The sequence below is a fragment of the Numenius arquata genome, chromosome Z, assembly GCF_964106895.1.
Source record: "Numenius arquata chromosome Z, bNumArq3.hap1.1, whole genome shotgun sequence".
NCBI lineage: Eukaryota > Metazoa > Chordata > Aves > Charadriiformes > Scolopacidae > Numenius > Numenius arquata.
Window position 1 is genome coordinate 62,609,867 of NC_133616.1, and position 21,795 is coordinate 62,631,661.

General features: G+C 39.9%; 1 protein-coding gene across 2 annotated transcripts in view; it reads right to left on the bottom strand.

Annotated features, from left to right (window-relative positions):
• Positions 1-11,096, bottom strand: part of EFNA5 (ephrin A5) — a 207,647-nt gene extending 196,551 nt beyond the window's left edge. For both annotated transcript variants that reach the window (XM_074166068.1, XM_074166069.1), the window contains exon 1: positions 10,972-11,096. In XM_074166068.1, the coding sequence (XP_074022169.1) occupies positions 10,972-11,096 (125 nt within the window). The remainder of the gene's footprint in view (positions 1-10,971) is intronic.
• Between the last annotated feature and the right edge of the window lie 10,699 nt (positions 11,097-21,795).

The window sequence follows — 21,795 nt, forward strand, 5'->3', positions numbered from 1 at the left end:
TCAACACTAGATTATGTAGTATCTATCAAGGCATGCAATTCAAATAAATAGATGGAATCCCATTCCTCATTAGTACCCATCAGCTCCTACTGACTTCAACACCTTTTAAAAACTAGAACATTTACTAAAACTACTTTCCCTAATCAGCTTTAGGGACCGTTTTTTTGAAAGATATTTAAGTACCTATGGGTGTAAAAAAGCAGAAATAAAACCTAAGACAGTTAGGCAGGCACCACGCAGTCTCAAAAATCCCACACGGCTCCTGTCTGCAACTCTAGGCACATAAATATATTCTAAATTCTTGTTCTAAGGATCTATTCCTCTTTAAATCAGTGGGCTAAAAAAACTGCTTAAATAAATTACTCATTTTACAGGCTACAAAAAAAAAAAATCAGTAAATATTAGTGTGAAGGCACAACTTCACTCTTTCAATGTCTTTAAAGACAACATTCAAGATAATTCACTCTGCAATTATGCACTTATGCTTATAACATTTGGAAATAATTATGCATCGATAAATAGAACTGGCACACATTTCACCAAAGCCGCTACTGCAGTACTCCTGATTTCTCTCTTAACCTGATTTTGCTGAAGATGTCCTGCACACCATGGGCTGAAACCAGAAAAAGGTGAACATGCAAACTAGCTGTTTTCATTCAGCTCTTTTTTTTTAAATCTGGTTTACTATGTGGAACACAAGCAAACGCATACAAAGGATAAGATGATTTGCAACCATTTAATAAATGAAGGCAAATACCGGCTGTGATCTCGCAATTTTATTGGAAAGCTCTGTTCACCAGAAAGTGTTCAAGACAGAAAGAAAGAGAGAAAGGCAAAAGTGACTGAAATGCAAAGGGAAAAGTGTATGCAACTTAGGCGTAAGTGAAGGGACAAATACAACCCTAGAATTAAGATCTTTTGAATGCAGGAATAATAAACTTCCAAGTAAATGTCACTTCACTATGACTGAGTTTCCCCAATTGGGTATTGTATATATATAATTTTATATATATAATTATTAGGCACACACTTTCCATGTTCTTTCCCCCCAAAAGCAGAGCTGACAATGGTGACAGCAGAGTGTGTAATTAGTTTTTATTGTTCCCCTGACAGCCATAGCTCTGCAAGGACCCCTTGCCTTTTCCATTGTAAATGTTATGGAAAAATACACTAATGACAGGCATTTAATTACGGGCACAGCGACCATGATGGGAGCTGTGCCAAAAGTGATTGGCAGCTTTGGATACCAGATATTCACAGCAATGGTTCTTTTTCTCCCATACCTTGTAACCCAGATTACTGAAGATATGAATATTTTAAAATATCTTTTCTAAAGCTTTTATTATCTATAGATATTATTATTAATAACCACCACCTTAAGAAAAAAAAATAGAAAAAATATATATACTATTTTTTAAATTATTATTCAAAAGTAGCATGAGCTTTTTTGAAAGAGGTCTATCCACTGACAATGCCATCAACGTAAAAGAAATCCCCACTAACTCTGGCACATAGATGACTTTAAATTATACATAGCTACAAACAAAAAGAAACTATGTCCTATTAACATATCTTTATTCAATATTTACAATAAACTGTCCCACATTCAACTGTAGTTGCTGAGGTGCTTTTTCGCCTGATTAATTAGCAATTGGGAGACACGCTTTTTGGCAGCTTTTGTATCCCTATTATTTCTTCTGGTTTGGCACAAAACCTCCCTTTTGGGAGCACCAGTATTTGTACTGTACCCCGCTTAGTGATGGATCACTAATTTTTAATAAACTAAGCCCCAAGAGAACTGCAAAAAGATGTATAAGTGTATCGGAGCAATAACTGTAAACAAACAAAACAAAACAAAAAATAGGTGGGGGACAGGGAAGGGAAGAGCTGTTGCAGTATATAAAATATTAGGTCTTTTCCAGCCTACCCACGCAGAGCCTATCCAGGAGATCACATGTAGTCTGAAGACACAGGTCTGATCTGGCTTTTAACTACTTGATCCAAATCTCTGCCTTTATCTTAAAAAAGCTTTAAAAAAGCAACTAGCTAATGTGGATGCGCATTTTCCTTGAAGAATGCTGTATCTGAATGTCCCTTCACTGTTTCTCATCCCTCCCCCACCACCAGATGAATGAAATTACTCTGTGAAGCAGATCTCTATGAAGAATGACCACACAATTCTGGACCAAATGGTTCTAAGTCTATGTAGCAGTCACAAATCCCTGGCTAATCTGAACAAAGCAACATTATTCCTAAGTGGTAAATTTGGGAATATAAAAGTGAAGCTGTCTGGCTCTAAAGTGGTAACTTGCAAATAGCTGCAGAACCAGTGTTGGCTGTCCATCCCCCATCCAGCTGGCTCTCATATCAGTAACTTCAAAAATGCAGTTTGCCATTATGGTGGCTTAAGGCACTTTATGTGCCAGTGCAATGACCATGCTGTGTGTGCATGTCAGAAGGTCAATACTTTTAAATTCCAGAGTCTCTCTTTATTTCCTTCTTTTCTGGAAACAATAGGAAAAGAGAGCAGGATTGATAGCTCCTACTTTGTTAACTTCTGCTCATCAAACGCCCTGCCTGTATGAATACATAACTGTTTTTTAAAAATCTGTTTAGACATTAACTAAAGTTAAAAAAAAAAGAAAAAAAAAATACAACAAAACCAGAACAACAACAACAAAAAAAAAACCCAACCCCACACCAATGCAGCTGGTTTTCCTGCTCATTAACAACATTAATTAGCAAATTTCTTTGCAACAACTTTTAACAATTCCAGGGGACCCAGCATCATTAAAGCTGCTAGCAGTCCTTATCTGACACTGATGAACCAGCATCACAGATTGATAACTGTGCTACAAAGATCACCATCAAATCTACCAGTAAGTAAAGTAAAAGTACTTCTTTCTGTCTCCTCCTCACAAAAAATACATCTATATTTTATGTATACAACACTACCAAAACAACAAAACATTAGACATTGAGAGATTTAGTATTTTTTGTTTAGTTCTGATGAAAACTGTATTTAGTTCCAGTTTCAAAGGCACAGACTAAGACAAGATACTTAAATTGATTTACAAAATTAAAACAAACGTAAAGTAAAAATGAAAATAAAAAATCCTATGTACGGTAATAGTATTATAATAAAAATTTATATATATTTCTGAGCAATTCCCTGTGTGATAAGATAATGTGATTTGAATGTCTGTAGAGAGAAGGAAGTTCTTCTGAACTGTAATATGAATACGAAAAATACTACTTTGAAGTCCACAAAAGCAAAAAGGTAGTGCTTCATTGCTACCCACTAGGGAAAGTCCATGGCACTCAACTACTACTGATGAACAACTCACACAATGTAAATACACCAGGCACTGGCCAGCATCCATCCCCAAGCAGAAAAAAGAAAAAAAAAAAAGAAAAAAAAAAAGAAAATGTTTTGGGGACTAAAATTTATATTAACTAATAAAGAATGTCAGTGCTACACAGCAAACATTAATTACAGCACAAAATACATTCTGACAAAATATGCATCCTTTTAAATGTCATGAGGCCAAATTTTATCTTGGAGCAGAAAGATATTTTAGCAGAAGGTGATCAGAGTCAAAGCAAACATATCTCCTGCTCCAGTTTTTTGCCTCATCATCTGCACTCCAGGACCATTTCATTACTGTCATCAAAAACGGAAAATGGCGCCTATCAAATAAGGTAAGATGGTTCTTTAAGAGTGGGATGAAAACAAACAAAAAATATAAAGTTACTCAGTGATAAACATGAAGTAAATTTTTTTATTAAAGGTATTACTGCTGAACAGTTCCTTATTAGATTAATATGCTGATTTAATGACAGAAAATTAACAAAATGAAAATTAACTAATACTGTACTTACAGGTTTCGTCAGTCTAAGATCCTTTTTTTCCATGCCATATATCAACACGGATAGGCATATTCTTTCACTAGATTATAATGCAAGTGACAAAAAGAATTGTAATTTTCACGGCTTTTCAAGTAAAAATTGCCGAACCTGATGAATTTGCTATAAATTGGTATTAGCTATTCAAGCAGATCTTGCTAATTAACAGGACTCTTTTGTATCTTCTCGTTAGCTGATTTTTCTTTTGACAGCATTTTTACTGATCATGCATTTAAACTGAAAAATGGCCACAAAGCTCCTAGCATACCAGTTAACAGAACATGGGGATCAAACAATTTCTCTACATTGTGCAGCAGTCAAAAATAAACAAACTCATTTTTTCCATAAAACTAGGATCTAACAATGTATTTTCATCAACCTGTCAACAGTAAAATATGAAGGATGCTTCTCCAGATGAAAAAAAAAAAGGGGGGGGTGTATTTTTTTTTTTGTTGGAAATCTTGGTGTTCTACAGGAGAGAAGTATCTCAGTCCTTGCAGAACGCCAACCTTTTTTAATGTATTTTCAAATACTTGACTTTAACACAAATTATTTTAAAAAATGTGTAGGAGTGGGAATTTGTGTTTTTGTAATGTAACAATCTATGCTCAGTTTCTTAAAAAAAAAAAGTATTTCAGACATTTATACATGTTTGCACACTATAAAATAATACCCACCATTTTAAATGAGCTCAACTGTAATCTAACTTGTAGAGACTACAATGAATAGGGAGAACACAAAAATGCAAGGAAGACTTCTAATGTGTGAAGGATTCTATTCTTCCATTCAGCTATGCTGAAGTACATTACAGTAGGGCTTACTCACAATAACTGCAATATCACCAGAAAGCAATTTCAATAACGTGTCTGTTTATTTTAAACCAAACGTTTCCATTTCATTATGTTGCTGTGCTGCTGACTGACTAAATTTTAAGCACCAGTGCAAGGAAAATTTAAACAAAACAGAGCCCTTTATTCTCAACAGTGAATCACACCATTCAGAAACACTGGAAGATTAGATTAATCATGGGACTAAAGACATTTTTTTAAAAGAATGCCCAGAACTGGATAGGATAGCAAAGAGTGATTACTGGAAGAAAATCCCAGCTCCAAAATAATTTGAATTGCATTAAAAAATATAGTGAAAAACAGTGAGTCAAAGCAAAAGAGGTGCATCTCACAGCTATGGACAAACTACCGTCTACTCATGCTCTCTCCAGGAACGGTTGCATCTTTGTTAGCATCTTCTCTAAGGTGATCCAAATGACCAGCCTTCTTTACGCAGTTTTTAGAGTCTAATGTTTCAACACTGCAGGACTCTGCCCAGCGACAGAGTGGTTTAGGAAGAGGCACTAACAAGGTACTCCACTAAGCCCACAGAATTCACAAAACATAGCCCTGCAATCATCCCTCATCCATTTTACATTTGTGTGCCCGAGCACTTGCTTATATACCTGCCCACCTATTGACCCAGGGACTACTAGTGTGTGAAGAAACAGCACAAAGGGAAGATGGCCAAGAACTAAAACAAAGATTCTTCAAATAATTTAATTATTTTTTTTTAATTTTAAAACTAAAGATCTTAGCTGGAAAGTGAGACCTGAGAATTTGTTTGTAAAGCTATTAATTTTCTAAACATTTAAGAGTTCACCAATTAAAAAATTTCATTTTCAGAGGTCTTTTTCCTCTTGCAACATTTATGATTTACTCTACACCACATCACCCTCTAATGACACACTTCAATGCATACATACATACGTACAAATATGCATATATATACAAAAGTATACATATACATACATTGAAATGCATACATGTTTGCATACAAATGCATATATATTACATATGCCCCTCTGTATGAATGCAAAGACCATGACTCCTAAAGGACTAATTGCATTCATTCATTTTCTCAGCCCAGCATGAAGCTGGTAGATTGCTGGGATCATAGCAACAGGGGAGAGAAAGGAAGGCTCATCTTCATCTGTCCCTCTCCAAAAGGATGTAGGACTAGCAGACAGAATGCAATGAAGTGTCCTCACTCTGTGCATTTGGAAAAGATTTAATAAGAAGTGTTTCATGAAGACCATGCACCACTTAACAAGGTGCCTTTCATACAAAGGTGGAAGCCAGTGAAACTATTGTTCTTTGTGCAGTTTTTCCATAGAATGATTCAAACTGTTTCAAAACCCCACTTTTAAAATAAACAGCAATATTCTTTTTGAGACACAAAGGTGTTAGTGAAACTACTAAAAGCACAGAAAGGAGGTGTAAGAATTGAAGGCTCTACTACTGATCTTTTAATTTCAAGAAATCAGTAAGCGTTCTCAAAGTAAGCTGCTGGATAAAATGCTCTGAAAATATGCCGTTTCAAAATAGCTGTGTATATATACATATATATGTGTGCGCATATATATATCACAAGCACTAAAGGTCTTATGCTTCCCTTGACATATAAAAATTACATGGAATACCAAAACAGAAGCAAATGCCTTGATTTTGCCCCTCTTTGCCCTCAACTTCTTATTTGTTCTTAACAACATGTAACTCCCTCCTTCCTATTCCAACCGTTTCTGCATGGTTTCCTTGGCCTCTGTACCTGGGCAGAACTATTTCTAGATGGAAAACAAATAAGTTAAATCAAAGAAAGAAAACCAGCCACATGACCTCAGCATATACAACAAACATGCCATGGTGAAATCTGCAAACACATACAAATGGATGGTAGGATACTCGGGCATCCAGCCAGGCATCCAGCATACTCCCAAGAAGTGCCAGGCATGCAGGAGCAGCTGCCTTCAGAGCTTCTCAAAATTAAGCCTACGCATTTGGCTGGTTCTGGGAGGCACTTAAGTAAAAATCCATTCATCCACACAACTGCAACAGAACTTAAGTGTGTCAGTATGCACTTCAGGGAAGTCAGATGCTTTTCTAAATCACTGCCTAAATAATCCAGCTACAAATTTCACCTAAGTTCAGACAGCCAGGTTGCACAATTCTGGTCTATGCACAGAATTTTCAGAAGTATCCACTCACTTTTCGGTTCACTGCTCCCAAGTATCTATCTTAAAAAAAAAAAACTGTAGCAGAATTGATCGAATTGTGGTATCAAGCTTAATTATGGGAACACACCAGTTGAAATGATTTTTCAGTCTCTAAATTCTCTAATTACCATCTGATTTCTTGATTTCATTATCCACACAAATACGCAAACAGAAAATATGTCTGCATCCTATGTCTTTATGATAATTCTCTTGTGGATATAACTTTATACACAATTTTCTAGTGTAAGATACAGCCAAATCAAATAATGGTCCTAATTAAAAAAAAAAAAAAAACCCACACACAAAAAAAACCCCAAAAAACCCCAAAAACATTTGCTTTCATGAGACTATAAGGTTTGGCTTCTATATGTGACCAGAAACTAGACTTGAAGAGCAGCTATTTTTAACTACCTTGAAACTAGTAACAATTTATAAGGTACATAACTTGTCACTGAAACAACTTATAGGGAAATACCTAATTATAAACCACAATCTTGAAGCACAAACCTGCAAGCAGAAAAATGTAGCAAAAATTACAAATACTCCAGCTTGAATTTTGACAAGATTAAAAGCAATAGCAAGCACCAAGCAAGCAAACCACTTCAAAATTTGGCCCAGTTACACCACATTTTGTCTGAATTGTATTTACGAGGACACTAGTAATCAGGATTAAATAAATATGCTCCAATTCAAAACAAACTCCTCAAACTATTTTAAGCGTTGGATTCAGAATAATATTCTTTGACGACAATATTTCACTGTCCTATATAAGAACACATATGCAAACAGTGCTGAAAGACTAATGCACTTTTAAGGTGATAATTAGAATTTATGTACATTTAATTCTAAGTCTACCTAAATAATAAAAATATTACAACACATTTTCAAACTTATTTGAGGATTAATTTCCAAACTATGAAAAAAGGATTAAAAAAACCTACTTTATTATACTTTGAAATTCTAATACTTAAACATATTCTCACCTGGAATTGGACTACAGCATTTATGGTACTTTGTGGATGTTGATAATTAAATACATAACAAAAATAAGACACAGGAATACTAAAACATTCCTAAGAAAAGACTTAGGCTCTGTAAGAATATACTACTTTGTTACTCATACATGCTAACAATAATGATCATAGAACATTTTTTTTAATGGTTCTAGCAGAAGTTTGGCAACTAATCAAGAAATGTAATATGAATTTTGCTAATAGACTCTTAGCATTTTTATTTACCAAATATTGTTTGCACTAGGAGCAATTGGGCCACTCATCAATTTACTGATGTGTCTTTTAATAAGGATGAGACCTTTATGTATTTCAATAAATTGCTAGTCTCACACTAAAAACCTAAACATCATCATATCTGAGGGAAGTATAATCATTATTAAATCCTTCAAAGTTTTGATGAAATCATAATTTAAAGTGCCTTTAATGACTATCAAAATGATCAACATTTCATTTTTAAAGTGAATTAATTATTTCTACAGCAGTTTGTTAATTCTGAATAAATACAATAAACAAGTAAGCTAAAGCACAATGGTGGCATTTGTGTTTAAAGTATGACAGTATATTTTGTCTTCTAATTTCAAATGGTTATCACCAAGTAAGCATCCCTACTTACTTCTAGGTATATAAAAACCAGATTGTTGATCTCCTGAGTCTGTCTCTGGAAACAGATAAATCACCGCGAAGGTATTCCTGCAACATTCTTAACTGCTCCAAAAATTTTGATAACCAAAGTAAATTTTGCCTTCAGGTTAGGTTCTGATGAAACGAATTCAAAACAGAAATGTTTTCTTTTCTTTGGGTCTCTTACACATACCATTCAGGTGTTTGCCTGTTTTTCTGTAATTATCATGTAACTTGGAAAGCACACAAAAACTGGCACACTGCATGAAACAAGAGAGAAATATATCTGCACCCTGCTCTTTCTCGTATTTTTAACTCATGGACAAACGTGATATGTCCAAATAGCTACTAACATTGTGAGAGTCAGTGAGTATTTTAAGACAAGAAAAAAGTGTTTGTTTTTAAAAGGGAAGGTTTAGAAACATCTTAAAATTAACTCTTCCTCTAGTGTTTGGAAGAATAACAAAACTAAGTTTCCTTTGCAATCTGCTGATGTTTAATGTTGGACTACGAGGGGATTTCATTAAGAGTAATAAAATAAGATTAAATTTACTAGAATCCTTACAAATCCATTCAATGTGTAATAACTACTGGCCAGGTAAGCATTGCATGTACTTTCCACTATCTTTACCTATGTGCAGTTATTGTGTAAGCTTATCACACACAGGAGAGCAGAAGCGAAAAATCCTGAATGTAAGGCTATTTTTGAAGTATTTTAGCTGTTATGCCAGCAACATGTGCATTTAGTCAAACCTATTTCTTTCAACAATCCTCCTTCTGCCCAGTGGGATTTGCGAATATTACTTTCTTTGTTTTTCCAGCAGTTGCGTTTCATTTTGCTTAACAACAACAGAAAAAATTCTGGTTTTGAGAGACAAGCAATTTTTTGGGGATGTATGTTCTTTGATGTGTGTGATGTGAAATGCAACTTTTCATCTCATTTACTCTGAGGTTTTTTTTTCAAGTAACATATGTAAAAAGAGGAAATGTAGAGATCACCATTCAAAATTATAGATGCTCATCATTCCCAAGCATGATTGTTACTTTGGATAAATCCTCTGTCTCAAGCTTTTTGTACCAACTATTTATTGCTGAGGTGTTTTTATCAGGAATACAGTGTTAAACTGCTGGACAGACTAGCTAAGTCTGGGCACTTGAAAATTCTGCCCGGTAACTTCTTCATCACCTATTTTGAAGCCACTCCAGAATACCGAGTAGAGGAGTTTTCTGCAGGCAACACAGATCTATTAAAAAACATGACCTGTGACAAAAATCAATGTGCTAATCTCGAACCAAACAGCAGTATCAGAAGCATAGAAAGGAGATAACCTAAGATAAAATGTCCCCAAATTTACTTAGAGTAGCTTGACAGGTTTAAAAAAAAAAATAAAAAGTCTGCTCACACGCACTTTAACAAGGCCAAAAATTTAATACCCAGGTGACTTTTTACCCAAACACATGGATACCATTTGGAGCAGGAGAGAAATTTCCTGATGCTAAACATGAGGGGAAAACTCCAGAAAAATTAAATGAAACCTCCCTTTCCAGTAGAAAGCTCGCTGAACTACACGCAAAGCCTGCTGTCAGAAACCCTCTGGCGCGCCTCGGCGCGATGGGAGCGAGGAGGCTGTGTCAGCACCCTCAGCCCCGACGGGGACACCGGCGATGCGCCGTCCTGTCCCCGGCGGCACCGGCATCCCCCTTGGCCCGGGACGCCGTACCTACCTCGCTTCCTCACGGTTACCCCAGCCTACCCGGCAGAGCCCCCCGCCGGGCGGGCAGAGCAGGGGGAAAGCCACCCTTGCGCCGCGGCTGCCGCCCCCAACAGCGATCCCGCCAGGGGCTGCCGGGAAGCCGGCACCGTCCGCCCCGCTCCGTCCCGTCGGGGAGGGAGACCCCCGCCTCCCTGCCCGGAGCCCCATTCTCCGCTACCGGCGGGCGGCTCGGGGCCGGCTCCCCTCTACCTCAGGAGCCCGCTGGGCCACAAGCGGGAAGCCGCTACCTGCAGCTCCTCATCCCACCCAAACTCCCGGAGCAGGCTCAGCCGCAGGCGGGGGTTGCCCCTGTTGCGAGGGGCGCCCACGCCGCAGCGAGGGCGCATCCGCCCGGCGCCCACGGACCGGAGCCCGGGAAAGCGGCTGAGCCTGGTGCAGCGCTGGGGAAGAAGGGGCAAGATAAAAGAAATACCACCACCTCCCGCCTCACCGTCGCTGCCTGTAGCCCTAACCCTCCGAAAAAAAAAAAAAAGAAAGTTTTCCACCCCAGTTTCTGGCAGGCGCCGAGTAAGAGCCCCCAGCGTTGGGGCGCCGATCCCCTCCCGCCCCCCCCCCCCGAGCCCCTCGGCGCCGAGCCCCTCGCCCGCCGCTGCGCGCCCGCGGCCGCCCCGCATACCTGGGGTTGGTGCTGTTCCAGTAGACGGCGTAGCGGTCGGCCACTGCCTTGGCGCCGGGCTCCTGCCCGCGCACGCACACCCACAGCGCCGCGGCCGCCACCAGCAGCATCTCCACGTGCGGCATCGCGCCCGGGATGCGGAGAAAAAATTAAGAAAGGGGGAAAAAAAAATAAAAAAAATAAAAAAAAATGGGGCGGGGCGGCGGGCGAGCCGGGGCACGGGAGATGGTGGGGGATAAATAAATAAAAAGCGAGGCTCAGAGCGGGTGTGCTCCGCGGCGAGCCGCGCTGCAGCAAGCGGAGGGCGCCTGCCGGCGCAGCCGGGCAGCCGGCAGGGAGGCGCGACCCGCGTTTCCTCAGGGAGCCTCACCCCGGCAAGCGGAGGTGGGGGCCGAGGCGGACGACGGCGGCGGCAAGCGGCGGGCGGTGCTCATTCACCGGGAGTCCCGTACGGAGGAGCCCACGGCACGACATACACCGGCCCGCCGGCGCGGCGGGCGGGCAGGCGAGGGTCGCCGGTCCTCCGCCCTCTTCGAGCGGCCCCGGCGGCGCGGCCCCGCGGCTCGGGGGCGGCCGGGGAACAGGGGGATGGAGGGAGCGAGTGGAAGAAGGAGGGAAGAAGAGCGGGGAGGAGAGAAAGGAGATCTTCCCCCTGGAAGCCCACGGGGGGTCCTGGCAGTATATTAAAGGCCGCCGGCTAGGAGAGAGGCGAGAAGTATCAGCAGATCTCAAAGTACAAAGTTTGTGTCTTCCTTCCTGGCCCTCCGCCCCCAGCAAATGAAAAACAAACAAAAAAGAAATTTAAAAAAAAAAAAAAAAGAAAAAAAGAAAAAAAAGGGGGGGGGGAGGGGGGGGAGCAAGAGCCCTGAGGAGTTTGGTGCGCTGATGGAGTTGGGGAGCCTGTTCTGCAGCACAGAGAATGTCTTGAAGGAGACTTTGTGGAGTGGTTTTCTTGTCCTTCCTGTTCCTGGGCGGTGGATGCACCAAGCACTGAGCAACAGCAAAGGCGGAAAAAAAAAAAAAAAAAAAAAAAGCAATAAAAAAAGGGGGGGGGGGGCAGAAAAAAAAAGAAGGGCCAATCCAATAAATATTGCGGCGTGGAAACCAAGGAGATGGAAATAAAAAAAAATTGTTTTATGAGAGGGCGTGGAAAAAAGCAAAACCTCGGAGAAGTGGAAAATCAAGCCTGCAAACTCCTCGGATGATGCTGGTCTTGGCTGGCCTCTCCTGCTCGGGGGACGAACGGAGCGATACGGCGAGGTGCGGAAATCTCCTGCTTCAGCCTCCCGGAACCTCTCTGTGATAAAGCAGGGTCCAGTCCCGGGAACATCAACTTCTGCGGAAGGACAAAACAGTTTGAGAGAGCGGGGTGGGGGGTTGGGGAGTGGGGTGGGGGTGAGAGAGAAAAAGAATCCACCCCTCAGATGACTACATAAGGAGATCGAGAAAAAAAAACCACAACCCCAGTTCTTCTTCTCGGTCTTGCCCAACAGCTGCTCTCCTTTTCCCTCTGAAGCAGAAGCAAGAGCAGCAAGGAAAAATATACCACGCCAGCAGGCAAATAAATAAACTTGAATGCAGCGGCAGGCAGGGAGGGATCGTAAAGAGCGACGAGGATTGGAGGGGCAAAAGTCAGTTTTGAAAAAAAAATAATAAATTGCTTTATGGGAGGGAAAAAAAAATCTTTAAACAGTCACGCCCCCTTTTGCAATGACCGGTCCCTTCACTGCGTGTAAATCCGACATCAGCAGCCTGGAAAAGCTAGGAGCCTGGCGTGCTGGCTTGGCTCTGTGCATGCGTGTGTGCGATAGGCAGCCGCAGAGATATATACGCGGTATATAGAGGTACACACGCATACATACATGCACACGCGTGTGTCCGAGGCGGGATCTGGCGCCGGTGTGCGTGATTGATGAAGGCGAGGAGGAGGCGCAGGCAGCCAGGTCGAAGCACGGGCGCTGCTGCTTGATCATGTGGGATTTTTGCATGCAGTTTACTTGGGAAAGGGGGGGATTTGCCTGCGCAGCCAGTCAGGGCACAGCCTGCTGTTTGCTTACAGATTGCCTTTTTTTTTTCCCTTTTCTTTTTTTTTTTTTTTTTTACACCTCGACCTGATTGGCTTGCAACACGAGAAGGGAGGCGCCGTCCCAGGCTTCTCCTCCTCCATGCCAAAAAAATACCCAACCCCACCTTCTGGAAACCTGACTAATTGAATTACTAAGACATCGGAGTGGTTCCTGTGCAGCCTTGCTGCTAAACGTAACCATTTCAACGCCGGGTGCTACGGCAGGGGCGTACGCGGGCTGCGTACGGATGAGTTTCCGTCTAGCCACGGAAAACAGTGTGCCGAGTAATTCAACCGCCAGAGAAAACTCCTTCCCCACTCCATCCCGCGGGCGATGCGCGGCACCGGCCGTGCAAGCCGCCGCAGAACGCTGCCTGAGCCAGCGACACCCGGGCGGCCGTTCCGCAGCTGGGCAGGAGGCTCCGCTCGGCCCGGCTTCGCCTTCCACCCCCTGCCGCCGCCGCCGCCCGCGCCCTTCTGCCACCGACGGCAGGAGAAGGCGGGCAGCGGGGCCGGCGCTTCGCCGCCAAATAAACCACATCAGCTCGGAGGAGGAGGCGGCGAGGCGCCGCTGGCCGCCACCCAAGCGCCGCGGGGCCGCGGGGCGCGGGCAGGTGAGCGGCCGCGGGGGGGGCGGAGCAGGGCGGGGGGCGGGTTGGGGGGGCCGGGCTGGCCGCCGGGGCCTCCTCCGTGGGGGAGGGCTCTGCCTCCGCCCCCGCCCCGCCGGCGTTGCCGGGGTGACGGCGGCCGGGCTGGGCGGGGCGCGCCGCCCGCCCTTCGGAAGCGCCCCGACGCCCCCCAGCGGCCGAGGGCGGCGCCGCGGAGCGGCCGGAGCGCGAAGGGGTACGCGGGGTGGGCCGGGGACCCACGTCCCTCGGTCCGGCGGCGACAGGCCTGTGGGGGCCGGGGCGTCTCGGCTTTCATTTCATTTTTTATTTTTCCTCTCTTTTTTTTTTTTTTTCAATGTGTTTTCTCAGCGTGGAAAGAGGTTCCAGGTTAATCTTCATCCGTCGCACCACCGAATCTGTCTGGCCTTTGGCCAGAGGACAGTGGGATTTCTGCTCTTTGCCCTCCTCTCGGAAGTGATGGAAGCGAGGGAGCACAGGCTGAAGTTAAAAACAAGCACATGAATCCCTTTATATTATTTTATTTTATTTTATTTTATTTTATTTTATTTTATTTTATTTTATTTTATTTTATTTTTTCTATTCTATTCATTTTTAATCTGTATAATTTCCAAATCTTTATTATCAATGGCATAAAAACTTTTCTAAATTTTGTCTCCCCGTGGTCTCCTTCAGCCCTGTTTTTATAATATGTTGACAGCTGTAGATTAGTCTTAGTAGGATAAGAAATACATCAGCTGAATATCCGAGGTATAACAGGCGCAATAAAACCAAACTTTTTCATTCCTTTTCATTAAAAAATCCCTCAGCATTTCCAATTTTTTGATGTCTTTGAACTGAATTCTTTGAATAAGAATGGGCACATCCAATGTCTCCTTAGTCTTTTTTTCTCCAGCACGGACAGACATGTGGAAATCACTGCCATTACAGGAAGCAGAACAAATAACACTTTTTTTTCCTGAAGAATCTCCTCAGCTACATTTGTAAGGAAAGCTTAATGATTTATTTTTTTTTTCTCTTTGTTCATCCCTTGTGAGAAGTATCACAGGGAACGAGTGAGGGGTCAGTTTGTACAACTTAAAACATCTTTTAATAGCAGAGCCAGAGCTTAATCTATTATATAAAATATCCTTGCAGGTCTATAGTACTTGGGTTTTCTTTAACACATACAAAGCTGTGTAAAGGAGTCAAACTATTAATAACCGGAAAACCCTCCAAAAAAGATTAACTATAGCACGAAGATATCTTTTTTCCTTGCTTTACTTAGCAAGCAAGCTGTAGGTGACTATATCTTATTAGTTAATAAATAATACAAAGACATAAATCCTTTGGACTCGAAATAAGAAATAAATTAATTCTATGAGTAAAATGATAATACTTTAATGAACAGAAAGTGAGCTTTTTGTTACATCATAACCAATTCATATGAATCTGTCAAATGCTCAGTATCCATAAGAATGCCAACTTCTAGTCCACTCTCCATTTTTGTGATTACATGATTAAACAATTATTGATATTATAGTTGTAAACTGCTTCTGTATATCAGTGGCCTCTAGCATTAGCCCTCATTTGGCAGAAAGGTAGACACTGTTAAGAAGTGATTCAACATCAGCTAAGCTATTGTGAATACAGTGTTTAGAAAAAATAGTATGTATGCACAGTAAGTGTCTGAAACTGCCTCTGACAAGCTTCTGTAGCTGCCCCTGGATCTCCAGCTTCACAGCATAAGCGAGTCTTTAACATAAACCGTACAGGATGTGCTTTCTTGTGTATTGATATGCTGTGCTGCAGTTACTACCCTAATCGCGTAACTCAAAATAATTAAACCAAGCACAGCTTAAGACTTTGTCTCAGGGAAAAGTGATAAATTTGTAGATTTTCCCTTTTTTTTTTTTTTTCTGATTTCCTTTAAAAATACACATAGTATTTCTACTTAATATCTTAAACAGATACAAATTCTGGCATTGCAATGTAAGTAGTATTGTTAGACTAATTTAAATAATTTTCTTTGCCATTCAAAGATATTTTAAGATCCATGAAACACAAAAAATATCTCTATATTTTTCCATAGCTTGTATGTATGATTTTTATCTTCTATAAATTTGAGTAGTACTACAGAAGTAGGGCCCAATCCAGCTTTTTCTGATGTTAACTCAGAAGTGAGTTAAACAAGTAAATCCCATGGTTTTTTTTTCCTTTAGTTAAAACCCTGAGAATTAAGGAAAGACCTTTCTGGAAAAATAGGTGTGTGCTGCAAATAAGTGAAGAATATAGCTGCATTTCAAAACTTTTTTGTCTAGATTTTGTGAAAATGTGAATTTTTAAATCTGGAGTTTACATTTCAGTAGATTTTGGTTAAAGGTAGCCAGGCAGAAGAATATATAATCCTTCGGCTGGTCTGTGTTTAAATCATCTTTGAAGTTTTGTTAAAAGGACTGTACAAAAACACAGCTATTTTGTTTATCGGTGGTATCCATAGAAATGTGTTTTTCAGGACCTGAAAGCATCACACTTTCTTATATTTTTAATCACTCTCTGATCACATAAATATGTTGCTGAAAAATTACTTAGAAGCAATCTCAGCTTCAGGTTTTGCAAATTAATAACTCAATAGAATGGTTAATCATTACAAATTCTCTCATCTTTTACTGTAATCCCTGATACTGTAGGCTGTCAGAGAAATACAGAACAAAATCTTAGACTAATTTCCATATGAGAGGAGTAGGTACCAAAGGCATAAATAATACCGTTAGAGAGAATCACCGAATTCTTTATAGGGAAGTGTATTCATCGTTTGATTGCAAATATTCTCGAGTAAGATAAGAGCTTTCTTTCTGGGTAATTTCTCTGACTTAGAGGTATTTTTTCCCTCTCAGATACATTTACCTGCAAGAGACTCTGTGTGTGTACGGCATACATGGAATTTTTTTTTACTTTTTTTTTCCTGAGAGAAAGAAATAATCTTATGGAAGAAAACAGAACAAAATAGCTGCAGACAAACCTGACCCAGTATTTACTTGAGTGTGTGTGAGTATTTTCAGCTGGCTAGAACAGAGGAGTTAAATGAAGATTCTTGATATTCTTTTTATTAAACTGTCTGGCAACTCCCTTGCTTCTCTAACCATCATTTTCCACTCTACCAACCAGAGAAAACATATATGCTTACTTTACTGTGATGTACTGAGGCTCAATAACTTCATGTTTTCAGACATTCAAAGGAGTAACTTTGAGATCCTCTTAAAAAAAAACCAATCTAACCCAACAACGCCAAAAAAAAAAAAAAAACCAAGAAAACCAAAACGAAAATGACCTAAACAAAATACAGTAATAAATTCAGGGCAACTTGGCGGGGGGCAGGGAGGGGAAATATTATCCAGAGACATTTTCAGGCTTGTTATTGTGTCCAGAAGTTATATATATTTCTTTTTGCATATGGTTCTAAAGAATTTGCTATTTTTTTTTAATGAAAATTAGCTACAGTTATCAGCTTTGCTTCCATTTCAATTTGTCAGTTCAAAATCTGCATGTCTGGCTGAGCAGTCAAAAGAGATTCAAGTCAAGAACTAGGCAAAACCTCTTCAGCACATAACTATTTGGATGTTAGTCTGGAAACTTTAGAAGTTTAATATATTGAGGAAATCTTTGAGAGGAAAACAAAAGATTTGTTGGCTTCACATTGTCTTTTTTTTTTTTTTTTTTAAGTTTGCAATAAAAAGAATTACAAGGGAGGAGATTTTCAAAAACATAAATGGAAGCAGGGTACTTACCTACCCCTTGAGACAATATAAAAATCCACTTTGAAGTTCAGTGTAATGTTCCCTCCACATATATATGTAATAACTTAGATATAGTGTGTTGCCATTCAAATTTGTGTGTGTTTGTCTTTACAAATACTTTTGTTGATGTTTGCTAAATAGCTAATTATGAGGAATTTGTTTGTTGACACATTTTAAAGAGCTCTAAATTTATGCCTATGTGAAGTTAAAATATTTTAAATACTGTAATTTTGAAACTCCAAAGAAAAACATATGTTTCTACCCACTCAAGATCCTATGTACAGTTTCTGGCTTTATAAAAAGTAAATCCCATTGCACTGATTCGTCATTCATGTTGAGTCAATAAGAATAACGGAAATAGCCCAGGGATAAAGCCAAAGCCAAAGGGAATCCATGGCCCTAGGATAAACTTATAGCTTTCCTTTTTGCCATTCACTTCAGCTCTTCCACAGTCTCCAAATTGAAGACATTAATTTAAAGATCTTTTAAAAAGACTTTTGAAAGCTATTGCTCAATCATAATTTATTACAGAGCCAGTATCTTACAAAACCTCCAATTTTGGTATTATCACTGTAGAAAAAAGTAGTTAAAGCTCGTAGGTGCAAGAAAGATTAAGTATTGTACTGTGAAACTATGGTATAAGACAAAAAAACCAATCAGGTATGGTGAACAATATGAATATAGCTATCCCGAAGATTCCTGTTCACTCCTGCAAAAAGCTCCCTATTGAGCAGCAGATACACTATATGTGTCGTACAGATTACGTTACACGAGTTGGCTCTCACTCCAGCATCTGTGTATCTCCTGTGATGACGTGGCAGGATTGAAACCAGTTAAGGTAAATAATAATCCCATTTGACCTTGGGATATTTTTAAATGATATTTTATGTTGTATGTTTTTTAAATGCCTGTGCTGAGACAGCGTTTTTCCAAAGTCCACTTGATGAAAGTTAGCTTTTCAGGATGTTTTCGCTGCACTGAATAACTGCAGCTGCTGGTCTAGAGCACCAGTGTTTGCTTAGGAATCATGTTTTTAAGCAGTCTTTTCACAACAGGCAGAAAGAGATTAAAAAAAAAACCCAACAGACAAACAAAAAAACCCAGAAAACCAAGAGAGGTACACGTGCGGGTAAAACTGAATACTGAATTCAAAATAACGCATGACAAGAAATAGGTGTTTGCGGGTATGTGGTTCTTGTTTTTCTAGAAATACGTTGTTTAGTAGACAAATCATTGATCTTGGTTTTGGGCATGCTGTCTTTATTTTGTTGCTTGTTTAAGTCTTGTTGCATGGGACAGACAGCTAGCAGGGTTTTTTTTCTGTCTATGTTCAGATAAGTGAAGAAAAACAAGTTAGAAGATCAAGGCGGGGGTGGACTACTGTTATCATCTGGAAACATGATGGAAACTCTCCACTTGATTGCCTTCAAGCCCTACGTAGTAAACATGATTATTAATTTTAGTTATTAATAAAACACTCTACAAGAGTAAAAAAAATCCCAAGATATCCTTTAACACTTTTCAGAATTTAATCAACATTCAGGATCATGTTCAATTTAAGTTTGCAAAACTGCAACCATTACTCTTGCTGCCCATTTCATATATGAATCATAAGCCGTAAAATCATAAACCATTCCTATCCATTGCAAAATGCTGCGCTTGCTTGTGCATATCTTCCAGTGCATACCAAAGTCTTAGACTTTGACACCGTTCCTTCCTCACACAGCACCACCCATCAACTAACATTACTCACATTAGTGAAAACGAATCAACAGGGAAAAAAACCCAAACAACAAAGAGCTGCAAAGTAGGTTATTACAGATCATGTTACAGCTCTGCTCTCTTAGCACTGGAGGCACTTGCCCTGATAGGCAGCACAAGTAATAGGTAGAGTTTTATAGTCAAAAGACAGCTCTAAGAAGTTTGTATGCAAAGCTAACTAAAGGGCACAAGGTAGTCTTTCCATTTAGGAAGCTTCAGAGCTCCTTTGCTAATGCAAGCGTTGTGTGCATTACATGCTGGAGAGCCATTTGCAGAGAAGCTACTTTCTCAACAAAAGCAACAGGCCTCACAGTGAGTTGTTACGTGCCACAGGTGGCACATGGTCTATACAGATGGTGGTCTTCAAGACAACTCTTGGTGTGACGTAGGGGTTACTTCAGTGTATGCTGGGTGTAGCTTCTCACCAGTGCTGTTTGCTTTGGTTACACTGGTACTGCAGCAATGAAACAAGGTTCTTTGTGTTGTGGAGAAAATCTTATCTGGCTAAAAGAGCAAATAGAAACAAGGCTGATGTATATTATTACAATTAATTAGCAAGCAAATTCTGGAGAAGTCTGTGTGCAGCTATGCACCTGGAAAGGTCTTGTTTGAAGAAAAGAAATCTCAGAGGTTTCAGTGATGAAACGCTGAAGACACATTTACTTCAGGCAATGCGGAAGATAACTTGCAGTGTCTTTATACTGTTTGTACTACATTAGTGTTTTTCACGGAAAAGCCCATTCTTAGAATCATGTGACTAAGAGAAAATCCACCCTCTCACTTAAAAAGTATGCTTCTGCACAGTTTGCAGAGTAGAATTTGAAGAGTGAACCCGAAGTGTTTTTTTTAAATAGCAGATCTCACATTCATGACTGGATACTGGGCATTTGCAATTCTGTGTTTGTGTCAATTCCAATACACACAAGAAAAAGAAAGAGGAGAGTTATCAGAGGCATTTTGGAAAGCAACTAAGCCACAACTTTCAGGACAAAGGCATGAGAGAAGGGACTAGGAGAACATTTTCTTAACCCTCTTTATTCCTAAATCAGAGAGGTCCGCTAACATAGCACTTCTGTTGTAGATTTTGTATGCAGCTTTTTCCACTGCATACGGTATAGTGAGTTTGGCTGACTCTTGAATTCCAATAGATTAGGCTCAGCCAAACAAAAACACAGCAGAATTAGCTGCCATGTGTGATCTATGCCAACAAAACAGACGTCAGCTTGACAAATGCCAGTCTGAGAATGGTCATGGGAAGCCAGAAGCAGAAAAGGAATAAGGTTAAAATTTTTTAAGCCTGCTTAGCAAGACTTTGATTATAGTCTCGTTGTCAGTGAAACTGTCATGTGGATATAGTGAAGAATGAATTTATGAAAACGTTGCAAAAGTTTGAAAGGCAGTGTCTGCTTTCTGCCAGTTCTAAGTGAATATTATTCTCCTTATCATCAGCTGTGCCATAACCTTGCAAAGCATTGTACCATTAGAGAAGAAAATATGAGAACTTTATTTTCTTCGATTAAAATGTCAGAAACTTAGATGAGAGAAAGTACTCTTTTGGCACTCGTGATCCCTCTTGTTTCATTATGATTTTTTTTACATGTTCCATTTCAGCTTAGCTTTTATACAGATTTTGCAGTGCTTAATGAAAATTGTTCATGAAAATATTACTTTTTGAAATTGAAGCTGTAGAAGACTTGTACAGTTAAGAAATTAATTTCACATCTTTTTGGCAATCGTTTGCTTTTACTGTCCTTCATTTTGGACCTTTGCCATACACACTCCGAAGGCATGCATCTTATATTTGACATTGGAAAGGTGTTCTCAGAACTAATTATATCAAACTTACATTTCAAAGTGAAGAAACCACTTTGGAGATAGTGGGATCTAGCTAACAGTTGACTAAAGAACAGTTCTGAAATGTAAGACTATCTTACAATTGTGGAGGGGAAATGCCAAAGTCAAGAATTGAGCAATTACTGATAAATCATAAAAAGGTGGAAATATGATCATGAAAAGAATTCACAAGAGATTTCTTAATTAGAAGGGATTATTAATATCTTGAAAAATCCACTGTGTGTTCTTTGCATTGCAGCATTTAGCATAATCAAAAGAAAACAAACAGTAGTTGTTTTATACTTCTGAAATCCTTTGTCAACAGGCATATGGCAGAAACAGAGTGGAAAATCATGTTACTCTGAAGGCTGCTGCTGAAATCAACAGTTCTGCAATTACTTATGACAGTAAAAAGGTTTTCATTTTGAGTGACAATTGATGTTTTCTGTTGTGCAAATGTTGCCGCATCTTCTCTGAGCAAAGAAATAGGAGTAACAATTAATTTTGTGTAACTATTAAACCTTATTTCACAGGGAGGGGAAAAAAAAAAGAAAAAAGGGAAAAGGAACAAAAAACCAGACAAATCAAACCAGAATGTGACACTCGATGTCTGAAGGCAACAATCACAGTGGGGCTTTTTATTACTAAGTTACCTAGGATTTGACCAGTTTGGCAGTCCTTTAACATGTATTTGAATATCAGAACTCTATTAGAAGGAATTTGCCACATAATTTATCACCACATCTTCCCATTTAACAGACCC